Source organism: Diabrotica virgifera, chromosome 4 (genome assembly GCF_917563875.1).
Source record: "Diabrotica virgifera virgifera chromosome 4, PGI_DIABVI_V3a".
NCBI classification, from domain to species: domain Eukaryota; kingdom Metazoa; phylum Arthropoda; class Insecta; order Coleoptera; family Chrysomelidae; genus Diabrotica; species Diabrotica virgifera.
The window spans coordinates 204295629-204317254 of record NC_065446.1 but is presented as its reverse complement, the minus strand read 5'-3'; the positions used below and the strand labels follow the sequence as shown (position 1 = coordinate 204317254).

General features: G+C 32.9%; 1 protein-coding gene across 1 annotated transcript; it reads left to right on the top strand.

The window, feature by feature from the left end:
- Window positions 1-7450: 7450 nt before the first annotated feature.
- LOC114345953 (proteasome subunit alpha type-2) lies at window positions 7451-21378 on the top strand. Its single transcript, XM_028296762.2, has 4 exons — window positions 7451-7612; window positions 7689-7765; window positions 16666-17077; window positions 21146-21378. The coding sequence occupies exons 1-4, from the start codon at window positions 7572-7574 to the stop codon at window positions 21318-21320; spliced, it is 705 nt and encodes a 234-aa protein (XP_028152563.1). The 5' UTR covers window positions 7451-7571; the 3' UTR covers window positions 21321-21378.
- The last annotated feature ends 248 nt before the right edge of the window (window positions 21379-21626 follow it).

Below are 21626 nucleotides of genomic sequence, written 5' to 3'. Positions count from 1 at the left end.
GCGATGTTACGTCTATCCTATCCATTTTTACGGTGGCGAATCGTGGATCTTGAACGAAGATAAGTACCTACAGAAAATTGAAAGCAATTGAGATATTGCTATATCGGAAAATACTTAAGACCTCTCAGCTGTCCAGCCGCTGTGGTCGTCCGAACGCAACCAATATTTTGGTATCGATATAATATTCTTTCAATAGGGCTTTTCATTCACAGTCATTTGTTTCGAGCTTCTGTCATATTATATGCCGTGTACTTATAATCCGTGTATATTAATATTATATAGGTATACAACATATGACAGAAGCTCGAAACAAATGGCAATCGATGAAAAGCTCTATATAACCTCGATATCGATAATATTATTACACCAGGGAAATAAGGCAAAAATATACCATGTTGGGGACACTTAAGCAGCCAGGATGGAAATGGGTTTTTTGGGTACTATATACCTAATACATTATAAATACAAAAATGCCCGTCACAGTTTGGACGAGAAATTTAGTTATTAACAAATAAGGGTCAAAAATGAAAGTCTTTTCGTTTAAACCGCTACAGGTAAAAATAGGGTAATTAAATGTCTTATTTGTAATATTTTTCTTTTAGTAGATGAGCCAAGGTTTAAAATAGGATTTTTGGAATTTTGGTCCGATTATTTGCTGCTTCGGATATTGCAAAATAAAACTAAAATTTGGAAAATAAAAAATTTGCTATAACTTTTTTGAAAATGAATTTAGGACTTTCATATTACATGAAAAGTTGAATAAAACAGTGCATACAATGCACAAACAATTTTAAGAGGATGCGTCAGTTAGTTTAAATTTTATTCAATTTGTTTATCCCAAAGAGCTTTTTTTCGCAATGTTATTGTTCAGAAAATAATAATGATACAGCAATTCTGTGAAAACAGCATGAAAGAAGAATAGTCATATTTTCAACGCATTTTAAAACAATCATTAGAAAGTCATTTTCATCACTCAAAAAGCATTTAACTATAATAGAGCTTATAAACAATTCGAATAAATTTGTTAATATTGACTATAGGCTAAAACTACAACGGAATTTGGAAAACTGGTATTTTTATACGAATTTTCAAAGAAAAACTTTTCGCCTAGGTTAATTACGGTAAAAGTTAGCCCCTTTTTTTAATTGACGGCTACTTTGTTTATAACAATTAAGCAACCTCAGTAGAGCCATTTTGAAGTTGAAGATATATAAAAGTTTGAGTAAACTTTAAACCTCAACAGAGTGGTTAATAAAGCTTTAAAAATGGCGTCCGAACGGAATTAATTCGTGGTCGGTGAAGGGGAAGTACTAAAATACGTGCACTCAAAAAATTAAACTGATTCTGCAAACATATGCTGCGATTAATATCGCTGGAACTTGTTGATGGATTTTATTCATAATTTTTTTAATTTGTATGTACACGTAGTCTTATAGAGTACGTTATGTACACACAACCCCACCTAACCTTACAAAATGTTAGGGGGAACTCCCCTTATCACTCAGGGATATGAAAAATAGATAACGACCGATTCTAAGACCTACCGAATATACATATATATTTTCATAAAAATCGGTCAAGCGGTCTTGGAGGGTATGAAAACTAACACTGTGACAGAAGAACTTTATAGATGTAAATATATAGATGGCTATTAACAAATAGGGGTTGGTGATAGAAGAGTGAAAATTAAGGGTTGTATGTATTTTTTAATTCTATATCATATAAAATTAAGGTAGATAATTTTGTCCAAAAAAAATTTTAAAAAATGTCAGGTGGGCAACCCCCTTATAACTTATGGGTATAAAAAATAGATTAAAACCTCTTCAACGTCCTACAGGATAAACGTGTAAAATTTTATAAAAAACGGCCACGCCGTTTCGGAGTAGTATGGTAACTAACACTGTTACAGGAGAATTTGATGTATATAGAAGTAACAAGTAACTGCGAATTAAATAATAAAAGTGGCTAACTTTGAACCTAATTAACCTAGGCAAAAAGTTTTTTTCTGAAAATTCGTATAAAAATACCAGCTTTTGAAATCCCAAAGTAGATTTACTCTATAGTCAATACTAGACAAAGTTATTCAAATTGTTTAGAAGCCAAAAATGATTATTTTACTAAACTTTTTTCGGAGTGATAAAAACGACTTTTTAAAAATTTTTAAAAACTTTAAAAATTGTACTATTATTCTTGCATGTAGTTTCCACAGAATTGCTGTGTCATTATTATTTTCTGAACAATAACATTGCAAAAAAAAGCTTTTTGCGATAAACAAATTGAATAAAATTTAAACTAATTGACGAATCGTCTTAAAAATTTTTGTGTATTATATTATGAAATGTTTGACTCAACTTTTCGTGCAATATGAAAATATTAAGGCCATTTTCGCAAAAGTTATAGCACATTTTTTATTTTTGAAATTTTGGTCTTATTTTGCATTTTCCGAAACAAAAAAGGATCGGACCAAAATTCAAAAAGTGCCATTTTAAACCTTGGCTCATCTATAAAAAGAAGAATATTAGATATAAATAAGATATTTAATTACCCTATTTTTACCTGTAGCAATTTAAACGAAAAAACTGCAATTTTTGACTCTTATTTTTGTTAATAACTAAAATTCTCGTCCGAACTGTGACGGGCCTTTTTGTATTTATAATGTATTAGGTATATAGTACCCAAAAAATCAATTTGCAACCTGGCTGCTCAAGTGTCCCGACAAAAACCCTATTTTTCTGGCCTATATTGATATCTATTCTACATGGTTCGAGTAGTATGAAATATCTGAAATATGTAGGTAGGTACAGTGCAGTGTACATATACAGGGTGTTTCATTAATAATTGTCCATATAGTAACTGGAGAAACCTTAGCACAAAATACGAAGCTTTAACCTAAAACACTTAAATAAAATGTGGTTACTTGCTGAGTTACAGGGTGTTTTATCTGAAAATTTTAAAACTATTTTTGTTCAGCATTTTAAGACTTTTCGACGTATCCTTTTCATACTAAGCAGAAAGTGCGAGTACCAGTCACCCTACTAAATTATGATAAACAAATGTTTCTAGCTACTACCAGAGGCGTACGATAGGGGATGGTGAATGGTTGACCCTTCTCAAAGACCCTTCTCAAATTCTACGCCACTGGTGGAATTACTATTTATGTGCCATTTTTAGATTCTCCAATACTTTCTACGTAAATAATGTACTCTTTATTGGTAACGATAAAGTCATTAGTTTTCGAGACATTGGAAGTTAAATATGAAGTGGCACGGTTATTTTGATTAATTCATGATACTATGATTCATATGATTAAAATTTAAAAATTATTTGTACCCAGTACTTTAAAACTATTTGGCGTATCCTTATCATACTTGGCAGAAAGTGTAGGTACTGTACACCCTACTAAATTAAGATAAATAAAAGTTTCTAGCTACTACCAGAGGCGTACGACAGGGGATAGTGGCTGGTTGAACATTCCCAAATTCTACGCCACTGACGAAATTGCTATTTTAGTGTAATTTTTTGATTTTGCAATACTTTTTATGTAAATAATACACTCTTCATTCGTAACGATAAAATAATTAGTTTTCGAGATATTTGAAATTAAAAATGAAGCGACACAATACATTAATCAAAATAACCGTGTCGTTTCATTTTTAACTTCAAAGATCTCGAAAACTAACGACTTTATCGCTATGAATGAAGAGTATATTATTTTCATAGAAAGTATTGGAGAATCCAAAAATTGAACTAAAATAGCAATTTCGCCAGTGGCGTAGAATTTCGAAAGGGTCAACCATTAACTTGCCCCCGTCGTACGCCTCTGGTAATAGCCAGAAATGTGCGTTTAACATTGTTTGGTAGTTTGTACAGTACCTATACTTCCTACCAAGTATGAAAAGGATACGTAGAATAGTTTTAAAATGCTGAGCAAAAATAGTTTTTAAATTTTTAGATAAAACACCCTGTAACTCAGTAAGGAACCACATTTTATTTAAGTGTTTTTGGTTAAATCTTCGTATTTTGTGCCACGGTTTCTCAAGTTAGTATATGGACAATTATTAATGAAACACCCTGTATATGTACTGGTCCAAGAGCTGTGAGACATTTTTGAGTAGGTATTTTAGGCAACCTGAAAATTTTACAGGTGACTCTTCCATGATAGCCTAATACAAAAATGCCGGTCTGGCTGGAGGGTAGCGGTTATTTTCCCCAAAATTCCCCCCCAAAATTAAAAAGAGGGTAAAACTTGTTATTACAAAAAATATCATTGACGTGACTTTACAGTAAATTTAAATATTCAAATATAAAGAAAATAAACAGGACAGGCGATTTGAGGGCGATTTTACCTCTGGAAGATACTTGCATGGGCGCCCCAGTATTATTTTCAGGGGGTGCATATGAAATTCAGAAGATTTCATCTGAATCTGTACATACTGTTAACAAGTATAAAATATACAACTATACATGCATATACATTCTTTCCGGGCAGGGAGGTGCAATTGTTCTTTTAACAGGGTATTTTTTAATATTAAAAATAAATATTTTTGGTGTATGTATTATGCTTGGAAACATGGATCATCTCCAAAGTGACGATCTTTAGATTTTTATGGAGTATGGTACTGGCAATTCTAAAAGGTACTATCCGACAAGCCAGAGGTGGCGCGTGACCTTGAGCGAAAATACACGGCGACAAATGCAGAATACGAGAAGGTCAGCCGCCAGTACTCGCTTGTCGCATTGTACATAAATATAAAGAAGCTACATACGGAATTAGAGCCATCTTTATGTACGAGTTTGCCTGCTTTCCACGCATTTACTGGATGTGATTATAATTCGCCTTTTTTTCCAAAAGCGCAAGATTAGACCGTTTAAATTATTAACAAAAAATTTTATTTATCAGAAAGCATTAGCGGATCTTGGAGCTGCCAACGTTACCGGTACGCGCGATGAAATTTTCGAAACTTTGGAAGAATTTGTGTGCAAAATTTATGGTACAAAAAATTTATCAAATATTAACACAGCACGATTTCAAACATTTTGCCGAAATTATAAGTTTAATAAGAAAAATTAGCCTTTTAAGAAAATATTGAAAAAGTGTGATCCATCTACTTTGCCTCCGCGCAAAGCCGAATTGAGACAACATCTGCTAAGAACTCAGTATGTATATCACGAGCATTTGGCGAAACGCATATTTGCAAGTCCCCAGTTCCTTAACACCTAACGGAAATGGATTGATACTAAATATGGATAAATTAGATTTTAATTGATTTGAGGGAGATTGTTTGCATCAATCAGTTTATGATGCTATAGTTCATCAGCGAACCAAAGAGAATTTCAGATATATGGCTGAAGGTAAGCTTACATACATGTTCTTTTTATAACTGAAATCTTTTTTTTTTAGTTAACTCAATCTTCTGCTTCTTCGTGTGTCATCCTTTTATGACAATGGCGATCATCACGGCCCATTTTATTCTATCTGCAGCGATTCTGAAGAGTTCTATTGTTGTTTTTACACTCAACTACTTTAAATTTTTCTTGCACTTTTCCTTATATAACCAGTCACATCACGTTTTTTATTTCTTGGTATATGACCAAAGTAGCTCATTGTTCTTTCCTTCATAGTGTTGAGTAGTTCTTTTGCCTTTTTCATCTTTCCTAATGTTTCCGTGTTTGTTACGTGTTGTGTCCATGATATTTTTTACATTATTCGATAACACCACATATTAACAATGGCAAGTTTTTTCAGATGCGCCCGTGATTGTCCAGGCTTCGACTCCGTATAAAAGGACAGAGAATACGTAGCCAACTGAACTAATTAATCACTAATTAATTAGTCTGACGAAGGAGAAGAAGAGAATGAATATTTAAGCTCAGATGAGGAGTTTGAAAAAGAAATACAAGGTTCGGACACAGAATTAATTTAGTTTATAGTTTTATACTTTTCTACCTGTACCTATATTTATAATAATAAATTTGTCTTTTTCTATTATATTTGCAAAATTAATAAAAAGTTATTTAAAAAACTATACTATATACCTAATAGTTACTCTAACCTTTCGAGGCACAACAACATGGGTATCGCCAGGTCACGTTATTTTTCTCGAGCGAACGGACTCGCTCAGCTACAACAGAGAACGCAAACAGCTATCGGTATACGCTCTTTCTCACACTGCTGCTTATCTATAGCGCTTTTCATTTACATGCACGTGTAATTTGTTTGATCAGCTGGCAGCTGGAAGATTTCACCAAAAAAATCCTGTCTTTTTTAGAATATTTATTTTTAATATTAAAAAATACCCTGTCAAAATAAAAATTGCACCTCCCTGTCGGGAAGAAATGTACATAGCTGTGCATGTATAGTTGTATATTTTATACTCGTTAACAGTGTGTACAGATTCAGATGAAATCTTCTGAAGTTCAGATGCACCCCCTGAAAATAATCCTGGACCGCCCATGAAAGTATCTTGGAGAGTTAAAATCGCCCTCAAATCGCCTGGCCTGTTAATTTCCTTTATATTTAAATATTTAAATTTACTTAAAGTCGCGTCAATGATATTTTTTGTAATAACAATTTCTACCCTTTTTTTAACTTTGGGGGGGATTTTTGGGGAAAATAACCGCTACCTTTCAGCCAGACCGGCATTTTTGTACTCGGCTATCATGGAAGAATCACCTGATAAATTTTCAGGTTGCCTAAAATACCTACTCAAAAATGTCTCACAGCTCTTATACTATACACTTGTACACTTATAACATTGTAAGAATGGCTATGGATATTATATTAGCTATGAAAAAACCGAATACCGGTTTTTGGAATAACCCGTTTTTTGAGCAGTTATAACGGCCAGGTTAAAACCATAAGTACGAAAACCAGTAGGTAGGTACCTATAACCAAAAAACCGGTGTTATTTTAACAACCGTCATCCCTACTATAAATTTGTCATTATTATCATTCCTGAATGTTCTTTTTAGGCTTCTGTAGATGCCACTCCTTGTAAGATTTATAAGGTAACGTGAAAAATAGTCAATAAAAAAAATTCAAAGTATGTATGTGTTGTGAATAAAACCCAAATTTAAATAATTTATAATAATTTAAATATATTTTTAGATTTTTTTACCACAGATGTGCCACCCTTCGACAACAAGCAGAACTACCCTGGAATTGTATTTTGTAGGAACTCTAGTTCTAGTTTCCGCTATAACGATCCACAGAAGATTCAGTTTTCCTGTCTAGATGTCGCCACAATAAGTTAGAGCTACACAATAATAAAAATCATGAATTGAAAATACTTTTAGTTACATATTCAGTTTTTAAATTATGAGAAGAAAATAATATTTAATTGTTCAAGAAAGTTTTACGTTATCTTTTAAATATATAAAGCTTAGACAATAATAATTTAATCTTATACGTTCCATGTCACATGTCGCTTTAGGCAAATGAAAATGAACATAACCCCATAGAAGAGTGGGTGGGGTGCATAACCCTGAATTAAAATCTGTCAAACATCAAATCCACAAGTCATCAACACGAAGAGGAAAGTTGAAAATTGTGTTTGTAATTGCAAGTAATCATGGCTTCAGAGAGATATAGCTTTTCTTTAACTACTTTCAGGTAAAGTATCATTATATTTCTGTAACCACAGTCAGTAAATACATTTAAATGATTCTTAACCCCAATAATTTTTCAGCCCCTCTGGAAAGTTGGTTCAGATTGAATATGCATTAGCCGCTGTAGCGGCGGGTGCTCCATCAGTAGGAATTAAAGGTTGGTTTTTTAATAGTATGTATTTAGGTATTTAAAGTATAAATCCTTTTCTAATTTTTATTTGATTCCAATTCTTATTTAAAATTAGAAAATGGTTGAATGCTGGAATAAATGAATTTTAAAGTCAAAAGGCAGATATCGAGCACTGAATTTAATTAAATCTTGCCCAAGTATACTTTCGCTCAGAGGAGCATCCTCAGGGGCATTTCCTCAATAAAAAGAAGGTATCCTCGAATGTCATTTAATTATTATAGATCATTTTGGTGGCAAACTTAAATTAACAACTAACTACACACTGAACAAGGGACAAACATATAAATTAAATTGCCAGTAGGTTCTACATTTTAAATATGGAGGCAGAACGAAGAATGAAGATTGACGAAATGCCCCTGAGGATGCTCTTCTGAGCGAAAGTATACTTGGGCAAGATTTAATTAAATTCAGTGCTCGATATCTGCCTTTTGACTTTAAAAAATTTAATTCTTATTTAGTTGAATGTGAATAATTATTGGTCCTAATAAAACAAGCCAAATTCAATTGTTTAAGTAGAAATTTAGAGGTCTTTATCAAGAATAGGTAAAATGAAATCGATATTTAATAAATTTTAAGTGTAACCAATAGTCTATAGTCTGTCCCACTACTTTTTTTAGTGCTGTGTTTGCTGATTTTATCAAAAAGAATTTGTAATCAAAAATTAGAGAGATTAAATTAAAACTGTTTTAGGAAGACAATCTACAGTGTTATGATTCATATGTGTAATAACTACTATAGTATACAGTAAACGGCCACCTGCCAACATCGGCCACCTGTCCTAACGGCCAGTTTAAAAATTTCCCAAACCAATTATATGTAGAGTACAAAAACTGGCAATATCGGCCAATAGTTCTTTCATTTTTAGTGGCCGTTACTGACAGGTTTTACTGTATCAAATAAACTTAAATGCATATGAATCCTAAAATTGTAGATTGTCTTTCTAACACAGTTTTAATTTAATCTCTCTAATGTTCGATTACAAATTATTTTTGATAAAATCATCATCTCTGTGCTAAAACCTTTCATAAGGACTGCATTGCCTATGTTCCCTCTACTGTAAAGTCAAGGTGGGACGGACTATAATAGTTCTGGGCAATTTTTTAGATTTATTATAAACAATTATTACTTTGGTCAGCATGAACAAACAAACTAATCCTAGTAGAGTAGTTGCATGGTAATACTTAACATGTTGATCACATGTGTACATAACAAATAAAAGGGTCTCTGAGCCAGGATATTTTAAACTAGTTGATATGCTTGTGCGCCCGTGACCACTCTTGTTGTCTCATTGGCTAAGTTCGTGTGATATGCGTAACACATTGTTAGTGCTACAAAGTACTCAATGTGTTAATATTTTGCAATGATTAAGTGATAATTTTGTCACGGAATTTAATATGGACACTGGACACTACTTATAGATTACTATAGTGCACTGATTCCAAACATGCAGGTGGAGGACGGTGTCTATACACTGTATTATAGTAGGTGTATGAGAGAGAAAGTATTTGAAATAATGAAATAATACATTTTATATTACCTATTTGTTTTTTCATTAGGTATTTGTTGGAATACTTTCTCTTTCATACACCGACTATAATACAGAACATAGACGCCATCCTCCACGCTTAGCTTCTGTGCACTGTACATATTTATACAAAATATAGAACTTAACTTAGTTTATTTGATGACTTTACTAAAATTGCAATGTTCAGACAATAGAGGTAGTGTTCTACCGTCCTTAATTAAAACGAGGTATCTGCAAGAAAATTGAAAATCGAGTTTTTGCTATATGTGGTTTCCTTGTGACCTTATTATGCTTCTGCAATGTCTGAAAGCTGTATCATTTTATTTACTACCAAAATAAATCAATTGGAATACGCAGTATGTGCATATTAGAGTCCTGAGAAAAAACTTTGAGAGCTGATTTCTCGGTTTTAAGTTGGCTGCACATACCGCATTTTATTTGAGAATGGCAGTGCTGGTGTCAGGCTAGGTACTTCACTTTTATGCTATAATAAAATAATAAATTTCTGCTGGTAAGGAAACTATTTAAAAATACCCAGTGGATGGCAGGTTCTAAAATGCTTTGTAACATGTCAAGAAATTGTTTTGCCAGTATAAAAGTCGAAATTATATCAGTATCCACAAATCACAAAATTTGTAACAGAATCGAATATGCTTTCTATGTAGGTGTAAACTGCTTCAATGAGTTATGTCCATATTCATTTTCATAATTATTTTGTTTATTTTATTTTTATATTATAATATAATTATATTCATTAGGTAATATTTTAGTTACTGCACAATAATAATTACTTCTTACACAAATTGCAATAAACGACTTTAAAAAAATATGACATGTACATACTCAGATACAACAGAATAGTTACTGAAATAATGCAAATTTTGATAATGCTGAGTGTTATATGGATAGAATCACAAGGTTTTTCCTGGTTTTCCCTCGTGATTTACTATGGAGTCTCTAGGGCGAGAATTTTACTGCCACCGTTGCATTTGGTTGTCTTTTTAAATGATTTTTTGTGGCGGATATTCTTGAGTTGGGTTGATTTCATATAATCAAATGAACTATATTTTAGTAAAGTCGACCCAGGAACGCAACTCATCAATATTGGCAATATCATTTTAAAGTCTTCTACTTTAAAATGTATAATACATGTCTGAATTGCCGATATAAATGAGTCAGATTAAATAAATTATTAGAAGAATTTTTTACTAAGCAACATTTTTGTTTAATTTAGTATTATTTTGTATTTTGACGACACCCGACTTGGGCATCGAAACGTTAATAAAATCATTTTTTTGGTAAAATTGTTGAAATAAAATTGAATTTGGTAAAATTGAAAATAGTTGTTTAACATGTTTATAAACAAGACAAGCCACTGTGGATATTGGGTGACTAATAAAAATTTGATTCAAAAGTTATTGGTTAAAAAATTGAACTAAGTACCCATCCACAATAAATGGATCTGTCATTTTCTTTCTAGCAAAATTCCACGTTTTGTAGTTTTTTAACAGATTAATTGTATAAGTAGTTATTTTCACCCTAGGAAAGAATGCTCCTCTGTAATTCCATTTCTGAATAATTTTATTCAGAAAGTAACCACATGAAATTGCAGTGCTCCTCTCCAAAGTATTGCTTTTTACTCCTTTCTTGCCATTTATTTGAATATTAAGTGTAACTTTAGGAATTGCATACATTTTAAAAGCCTTCTATATTGTAAGAGAACCTCTTTTTATATCATTTAATGCTTCTTGACTCTAGAGTCTCTTCTGTGGTATGCTCTCGACATAGTGAGAAATATCTAAAAGTTAATACATAGTAAAATTTTAATTGTGAAGTATAAACTATAGTAAACAATTCGCCCAGCAACTATGGGTCACACTTACCCCATATAATGATCAGCTAGGGTGCACTAGAGTGAAATCTCACATTTAGTAATATATATCACTAAAACTAGTGACATTAATTGACACAATAACCAGGAGCACTTTTCAGAGCAATGTCAATGAAATATTAAACGAGTTTACACTTACTCCATGTCACTTAACATTAAGAGTCATTCAACTAAGAACAAGAGTAAAAATAATTTCGTTGTTTAACTGAATTAAAATGCATTTCCATTTAGACCAGGGCTCATCTGTAAAAATATTAGCACATTTGGATGTTGAGAGGTGACTCAAATTTTTTTGCAGAAATTGGTTGAAAATAAATCAAATAATAATATTTGAGTTATCCTCCCTCTCAAAAAGGTCCGGAACATTGTTTAAATAATCAAAATGTCAAAAAATTAAGGAAAAATTCGATTTTTTTCTTCGTTTCTTGATTATAACTAATAAAGTATTCATTTTCGAGAAAAGTTGTACTGACATAAAAGTTGCGTAATTAAATTTCCTACAATATAGAATTGGTTAAGAATTTAAAAAATAGTCACCCTTGTTGCAAAATAGCAATAATTGCGAAAAAACATACAAAAACAAGTCTTCGCATTTTACGTTTTTCAACAATTTATGCTACACTTAGGACCTTCATATTTCACCCAGAAAAACTTTATGATACAGTAAAATAATACTGTATATTTCACGACGATCGGTTTAATACATTTTGCAAAATAAATTTCGCAATCCAGCTTTCGCAAAAAAATTCATTTTTTCAAAATGTTACAGGACTGAAAATAAAGCAGATAACAAGTTGAAAATTTTTTTACTCATAGAAGTGTACTGTACCTTTCATTTGCAATTTTGCAAAATTAAAATCGATTAACTACCACGTCGTCAGGAATTTTTTTAAATAAACATTCATTATTTGTGCTACGCGCAGGACAGCGGATAATTTGCTCTTATTGGGCATTCCAATGACCTTTGATAATGATTGATACATTTTAATTTTTATTACATGTCGGTATAAATAAATAAATTTGTTTATTGCAAATTAAAAACACATACTCTATCCTTTGAAATAACACTTTTATTAGCAAAAACTCTATTGTTTATATATTTTAACTTAAAGAATAAAAGTTTATTATTTTTAAACATATGCAATTGTTTAAACAATATTTCACAAACAATAATAAAATTAGTTTGGTTTTTGTGGAATTAAAATATTAAAATACAACAAAATATAGAGTAAGAAAATAATATATTAGATAAAGATTAGAAGAAATTTTGGTGGAAATCAACTTGTGTGAATCGAACACCGCTGTCCTGCGCGTAGCACCAAAAATTAGTGTTTATTTAAAAAAATTTCTGACGCCGTGGTAATTAATCGATTTTAACTTTGCAAATTGCAAATGAAAGGTACAGTACACTTCTATAAGCAAAAAAAATCAACTTGCTATCTGCTTTATTTTCAGTCCTGTAACATTTTGAAAAAATGAATTTTTTTTGCGAAAGCTGGATTGCAAAATCTATTGAACCGATCTTAATAAAATTTACAGTATTGTTTTACTGTATCATAAAGTTTTTCTGGGTGAAATATGAAGGTCCTAAGTATAGCATAAATGGTTGAAAAACGTAAAATGCGAATACTTGTTTTTGTATTGTGTTTTCGCAATTATTGCTATTTTGCAACAAGGATGACTATTTTTAAAATTTTTTACCAATTCTATATTGTAGGAAATTTAGTTACGCAACTTTTATGTCAGTAAAACTTTTCTCGAAAATGAATACTTTTACAGTTATAATCAAAAAAAGGAAAAAAACAAGAATGTGTGTGTACTTTGTACGCACGTAAGAAGTTATACTTCTACTACATATTATGTCATTTTTAAGACAATACCAAAAATTTAAAAAAATAAAAGAATAAAACGCACACAAACACATTGAAAAATGCCACAAAGAAAAAATGATTTCTGAACGATAATAATTGTTGGCAAAAATTTTAAATACGCATTTTCTGGAAAAAAAATTATATAACAAATATACTTACAATCATAACATGCATAAAAAAATAAAAAAATAAAACTTGCATCGGGAATTGAACCCTTGAATTTCGTGCTGCTTTGACTCGTAACCGAAGCGTAGACTCACTCGTCCAATCCCACATTATTTATCATGTGGAACAATACGGTAACTGAACGTTTTACTGTTTGACAATTGTTTTGAAAATTAAATTATGTAGTTTTTTGTGGAAGAAAATATAAAAATATAACAAAACAGTAAGAAAACAATATATTAGATGAAGATTGGTAGAACTTTTGTTGGTAATCAAATTAAGTATGTAAATCAAAGCATTACATACCTACTAGATAAATAAATCTACGCCAAAAAATCATAATTTAAAAATAAAAATCGAACCTAATTTGGGATTTCTCTCTAAAATCCGCATTCTTGAGAAAATAAATGTATGTATTTCAACCTAATCCAAATGTATAATTACAATATGATTATAATAAAAACTACTTACCAAATTAGAATGAGTTTTTCTTGTCCAAAATAGTCCAAAAGTCCAAAAATATAGGTATATGAAAACTATTTAAAAGGGCAGTATAACTATTAACTAACTTTTGTTTGTTGTTTCTTTTCACACAAATTTTAAAACGCAACAGCCATAAATAATCTAACTACAGCTGTGCCACAGCCGCCATATTGAATAATTTTTGACATGTCATTTGAACATCCAATCAGAACAAAGTTATAATGCGCATGCGCCCGGTCGCTAGGTTTTCCCATATAAAAATTTACCCTCTATCGCCGGTAAAGAAGTATAACTTCAAAAAATCGAATTTTTCCTTAGTTTTTTGACATTTTGATTATTTAGACAATGTTCCGGACCTTTTTGAGAGGGAGGATAACTCAAATATTATTATTTGATTTATTTTCAAGCAATTTCTGCAAAAAAATTTGAGTCACTTCTCAACGTCCATCTCAAAACAGATGCGCCCTGGACTAATTCCATTTGTGTGGAATGTAAAATAGTCATTAAGAACCTGCACAATGAATAGATTCAGAGCTGCTATTCCACATATTACTAGAGGAGAACTATAACTATTATTAACTATAATATAACTACATACTATTACTATAGAGGAGAAAATTGTTAATAATTAACAGACAAAAAACAAGGTAACTAGTATTCATTTATTATGAAGGATAAAATAGATTGCTAAATTGACTACAATGGGAAAAGCTTTATGCAGACAAAGTGGGGTAGTCAACCAGAATGAATATATGAAAAGTAATAAGCTTAACACGTTCGCTACCAAACGAATTATATATGAGCCACATCGATTTTCCCATAGACCAGCGTATCACCTAAGAACTATGGAAGACACTGCACATGGCACTGGCAATTTAAATAGCCGCGGTCTGTGAGGACGAAACTTAAATACCTCCTTGGTAGCGAACAGGTTAATAGCTGAAAATAACGGGACTTACCAGTATTTCCATGATGCTTCATTAAGGGAACAGGCAATAAAATAATTAAACTTTAAAAGTTTATGGTGGTTAAGTGGAGTTTTACTTAAAAAAAAGGGGAATGTTTTTATGCAACAGAAACTTCTGAGTAAATGATGGTTTTGCTTGTTTTTGATTCAGAGGGATGCACAATCGCTGGACAGCTGTTTCCACCGTTTCAGGCTTTTTCAACAGCGCTAGTCAACAACTTAGTCCTGTCGCCAGGGGGGGGGGGGGGGGGGGGTACAACGGCCTCCTTAATTCAGATGGACTTACCCAAGTTTTTTTTATATATTTTGACCCGCAGAATACGAATTTTTTGGGTAACAGTTGATCCGGATGTCGATAACATTGTTATAGACAAAGAACTTGAGGAATTACATGACAGTCATTTCTCGCAAAACAAAATATCTTTTTGTATTTTTTGGGTCATTCTAGGCAAGAAATGTTCTGACAAGTTTTTTCGTAGGATGTATAATTTTCGAGATAACCGCGGTTGAACTTTAAAAAAATCGAAAAATTGCAATTTTTGAACCCGAATAACTTTTGATTAAAAAATAAAGTAGCAATTCTGCTTACCGCATTTGAAAGTTTAAGTCAAATTATATCGGTTTTGATTATTTTCATTGCTAAAAATTTATTATTTTATTGTTAAACAAAGCTATAAAAACCTAGTGCGCCAGTGATGTTTTCAATGATTTCTCATTTAAAATCGAACGAGTAGGTAGAGTAGCTACAAGTGCAAGCGAGGCAATTTCTACGTAGCATGCGTTAAAACGCATGTATTAGGCACGGGAAACACTATTATGTGTTTATAGCTTTGTTAACCAATAAAAAAATTAATTTTTAGCAATGCAAATAATCAAAACCGATAAAATTTGACTTAAACTTTCAAATGCGGTAAGCAGAATTGCTACTTTATTTTTTAATCAAAAGTTATTCGGTTTCAAAAATTGCAATTTTTAGATTTTTTGAAAGTTCAACCGCGGTTATCTCGAAAACTATGCATTCTACGAAAAAACTTGTAGAAATATTTTTTGCTTAAAATGTAATTCCTCAAGTTCTTTGTCTATAACAATCTTATCGACATCCGGATCAACTGTTACCCAAAAAATTCGTATTCTACGGGTCAAAATATATAAAAAAAACTTGGGTAAGTCCATCTGAATTAAGGAGGCCGTTATACCCCCCCTAGCGACAGGACTAACTCCTCTGAATCGAAAAACAGCTCAACCATCAATTTAAGGGGAATTTGGAAAGAGCATTCAAATTCCCATTGGGACGCGATCCAGCGACATCTCTTAACAAATTGAAGAGTCTCAGATGTAGAATCCACCATTAAAATGGTAAATAGTTATTTAAATCTGAGACTTTTCATGTTGAAAGTTCTTTCTGGTACATCCTGAATCTACGACTTTAACAATTTATAAGACCGCAGACGACGAATATAGAAAACAAAAAGGATTCCTTGCAATCACATTCCGTTTTCATTCGTCTCGGAAAAGGACAGAAGAGGAACGTTCTAGTACACAAATCTGAAACGGTGGAAACAGCTGTCCAGCGATTGTGCATCCCTCTGAATCAAAAACAAGCAAAACCATTATTTACTTTTTTATCTTTACTCAGATTTGAGTACTAGAAAGTTTCTCTTCTGTCCTTTTCCGAGATGAATGAAAACGGAATGTGATTTCAAGGAATCCTTTTTGTTTTCTATATTCGTCGTCTGCGGTCTTATAAATTGTTAAAGTCGCAGATTAAGGATGTACCAGAAAGAACTTTCAACATGAAAAGTCTCAGATTTAAATAACTATTTGCCATTTTAATGGTGGATTCTGCATCTTCAACTCTTCAATTTGAGAAACTTCTGAATTTTATATACTACTTATACATTGAGTCATAGAAATAAACAACCATTACTTAATATTTTGCTTGATTTGAAATATTTTTGTTTTTAGCATCAAATGGTGTGGTCATTGCAACAGAGAACAAGCACAAATCAATTCTATATGATGAACACAGTGTCCATAAAGTAGAAATGATCACAAAACACATTGGTATGGTTTATTCTGGTATGGGCCCTGACTATCGCCTTCTCGTGAGACAGGCACGCAAGATGGCTCAGCAGTATTACCTAGTATACCATGAACCCATTCCTACAGTACAGTTGGTGCAAAGAGTAGCGACTGTAATGCAAGAATACACCCAATCAGGAGGAGTTAGACCATTTGGAGTGTCACTACTGATTTGTGGTTGGGATAACAACAGACCTTACTTGTTCCAATGCGATCCTTCTGGAGCTTACTTTGCTTGGAAAGCTACTGCAATGGGAAAGAATTATGTCAATGGAAAAACGTTCTTAGAAAAAAGGTGGGTATTTTTATATTATATTTTTATATTTGGCCATCCTTGTCACGCACGGGGAGCTATACTATAATGTATATATTATAGTATAGCTAAATAGTGAATATATTATATAGCTCCCCATGCGTGAGAAGCTTTAGATTGAATGAAGGCAAATGATAAGGGATAAATCATAAAAATATTTATCCATTGTTGAACATAGACCTCCTCCAGATATTTCCATAAGTCTTAAGCAAATATTATTTACATGCATTGTTTGGATTTCCTAAATGGGTGACATTGGTTTTGTAATCTAGACCACGCATTTTGGAAACACTGAAGTCAGAAATTATAGGTACTGCTATTAGTGATTCACGGTCACATTCAAGTATGGTCAATCATAACAAACAATTGTGATTTATTTATAGATACGTAGAAACTAAAGAAAGATATTATTCATTATTGAGAAACCGACGTGGTTAGTGTAGAGAGAGTAGAGACGTTATCCATCCCTTACACCAACTAGTTACTGTCTACATGGTGTCTTAAATAAATATATTCCGGTAATTAGTGTTTCAACTTAATCGACCCCATCATCGGGGGTTGCAACCCCCGTACCACCGTACATCCAATTGGTCACAATTCATTGAGGTCGTCGATCCATCGTGTTGGAGTTATTTCCCGTATTCGTTTGTCTGCCCGTGTTCTCCAGTCGAGTAATTTTTTTGTTCATCTGTCGTCTTTCATTCGTGCAACATGTGCTTCCCATCTCCATTTTTGCCTTGTAATATGTTCGTTAATATCTGCCACTTCGGTTCATCTATGAAGTTTCTCGTTTCTTGGTCTACTTCTTAAGATTACTCCAAGCATTGATCTCTCAATTTTTCCTCTGATACTTTTGTGAGAATTACGGTTTCTGCTCTCTATGAAAAGGACTGGTGGAAGGCACTGGTTGAAAGCTTCCCTTTTTAAATGGATTGGGGCATTTGTTTTAAACACGTAAAATCAGCAACCAGATAATTCCCACTAAATATATCATATTACATGACCTGATGTTTCTGGTAACCTCATTTGATCTCTTTTCCTGAAGTAATATTTTAAGGAATACAAACAACTAGTAGCTACTGCGGACCAAACCGAAAAAATGAAGTGTAATTCATATACTTTAGTCATCATTACATTCAACCTGTGACATGTGAATGGTAATAGTGAAACAGCATTTTTTTCTTCATTTATGACGGTTTGCACAATGTAATTGTAACATGGTTTTGCACAATGTTTCCTTTCAAACATATTAACAAACCTGTATAATATAATATTCACGATGGCTCTTCCTTTCTCTAAAGAATCTTCTTCAGTGCTTTATCCGCTCCGGATATTGGTGTCATGAAGCTTCATTGTTTTGTTAACTGCTCTTCCAAACAATTTAGCAGAGGTCATTCCAAACCATTATAGGAGGTATTTCAGCAACAAGGTAAGATGTCATCCTGGTCCTGGTCCATCTTTCTTCTTTGGGCAGGATATGACCGAAGTACTTAAAGTTACGTTGTTTTACTAAACACAGCACACTTCTCTTCTCATGCGTTGTAGGATTTCAACGTTGGTAACATAGTCCATGTAAGATATCTTCAATATCCTCAGCTGAGCTTCTATCTTCTTTTCGGTGGCTTGCGTCAGTGTCCAGGCTTCAACTCTGAATATATGGGAAGAGAGTAGCACCTCACTATCCGCATCTTAGTCTCTAATCTTGGGTGACTGCAGCATAGTAAGGATCTCATCTTGCTAAATGTGTACCGTTCAATTTCAATCTTGGACCTAATTTCTTTGGCGTGGTCCTATTATGAGTTAAGGTTAGTTCGGAGGCGCGTTTTATATTTGCATGGCTGATAACCATGAATTTGATTTTCCTTATGTTGAAATCTTTATGTTCGCAGTTCTCATGCGGTCCGGTAAGGTCTGTAGATCATTTAGACTGGTTGCTAGTAGCTAAGTGTCGTCGGCGTAGCAAATTTTGTTGATGTATTCGGTCAATTCGCCGTTGACCTTGACTTAAGCAAACTGGTTCCAGTACAAATTTATTAATTTAATGTTCTTATCATATACGCCCACTCTTTGTAGGGCGACGATCATCTTCTGATGTTAACAACGGTCAAACGTTTGGCTTAATCAATAAAGCAAATTGTAAAGTGAAAACTACTTCTTATGTACCCACGGAATTGCGAAATGTAAACTTCATCTCTTATGCATGTTCAAGATAATCCTTGAACAAATGGTAGGGGAGCCAAGTATGCTAAATGTGTAGTCACTCGAGCGTTATGGGGACCTATTGGGTTGTGAAAAGTAGGTCCTCAAACCAAAAAAAGTTAAGTTTTCAATTTTAGTGGGGACCTTCCATTTTTAATTTAATTTTATATTTCCAACAATCGTTTTTTTTTAGATTATAGCGCCACCTATCCATCCACAATTCGAAAAAATATCTCGAATAAAAGTTAGTTATTTTTTCGTATGGAATCCAAGATTTTAAAGTAACCCACCATCCCACCTTCGTGGGGGTCGTGTTTGGAGCCATTCGATAATTTTTTCAAAAATGTTGAATAAGTGTATTTTTCGGTTTTTAGCATTAAGAGCCAATATATGGTAGAGGTACATTTTTAGGGTACAAGGTTTCTCTCTATGATAATAATCTGACGCGCTCGAGTAACTGCAAAAATCCCCGCTTGGGCTCCCCTACCAAAAATGTTCTGTGCATCTCAAGGACCCCAAGCATTGCTAACTGATACGTATTTGATCACTTTACAAAGGATTTCACGTGCTGCTTTCAATTAGAATTACTGTCAGTTTGACTCCAGAATGAAACGGTGAATCCATTGTCACACAATCAGTTTTGTACACAGCTGCTTCATTGACAAATTATTATATGTAATTGTGAATACACTGACTTCTATCTTATTCTCCTTTAAGGCGCGTTTTCACGGGTCGATCTGGGTTGGACGATTTGGATCGTTCGACCATAATTCGATCTGTGCCGAAAGCAAAAAGGTTTACACGACAGTCGATGAATGTTGAATTAATTGTAGTACAAAATGGCGTCACGTGAAATTCTTAATGTAGGTGTGCAATTAATTTGTTATGCAATTCGAGAAGACATCGCCAAATCAAACAAAAAGAAAAATAAACGAAGGTGGTGGACCCGACCGTAGATTTTAAGACGAAATTGTCATGGTGCATCACAAAGCCTGCTCCAAGAAATGGTTGTGGAAGATGCAGAGGCTTATAGAAATCATCTAAGAATGGATAATGCACATTTTAAAGAACTTTTAGAAAACTGTCTATAGAAAATCTACTAGAAAACTATCAGCATGTTTAAACCAAATTAGAACCGGTACATATAAGTCGTCAGGTCCAGAACCACTCTTTAGTGATTTCAATACTTTGCTCAATTCACGATTTTATGATGTTCTAATATTTTTGATTTTATTTTTCAAGTCATTTTCAGACATTTTGGGTTTATTCATATGTTGTAGAATTGCTTGCAATGCTGCTCGCCTCGCTTGTAGATTGCGATAAAGCTCGGTTTGTGGATTCCATAATACATCATAGTTTTGATAAGCATCCAAAAATCTAACCATGTCTGCATCTGACCATTTTTCAGTCATATTTTCCCAAAATTACAGCTTGTCGTACTAAAAACAACAACTTCATACACGCTAGAAGTACTCCACTCAGCTTTCGGCACGTTGTGTTTCTGTTCAACGAAGTGTTTACACATTCGATTCCAGTCGTTCGACGTCGATTCGGCGACAATCGCCTATCAAAAGTAGACAGTCTTTCTACTTCCGTCGAATCGACTCACTCCGCCGAACAGCCAAGTCGATTTATGGTTTACATATTCAATTTGCTTTCGATTTAATAATCGTTCTAAATCGTTCAATCCAGATCGACCCGTGAAAATGTGCCTTAAGTATTATTTCCTCATATATCTTCACTTGGCTGGTCCAATACTGACAGCTGATTTGCCTCTAATTGTGCACAATAAAAACTATTTTTGTATAAGTCTGAGAAGAACTTTAGTTATATTTTTGTAATCATTTATAGGTACAGTGAAGAGCTAGAACTCGACGATGCTGTGCACACTGCTATCCTTACCCTGAAAGAAAGTTTTGAAGGCCAGATGACAGCTGACAACATAGAAGTTGGTATTTGCGATGCTAATGGATTCAGAAGGTTTGATCCATCTACTGTTAAGGATTTCTTAGCTAATATTCCTTAAATTTTTTTATAGTTTCGATTTTTTAATATTACTTGGATTATTAAATTTACTATAAGTATCTGATCTTTATTTTTTCTACGACCGTTTAATAACATGCTCATTATTCACTATTTTTGAATAATTACACTACTAATAATTCGAGATATCCCCGCATAGTTTGTCCATGTTACTTATCACGAGCAAAATCCGCTTCTATCTCTCCGACTGTAGATTTTCTACAAAAAATTTTAGACCATAATTTTTTGTGTGTTTACCATGAACTTGCTGTCTATTTATGAAGGGCGTCGGGAGAAAATCATGGATGTC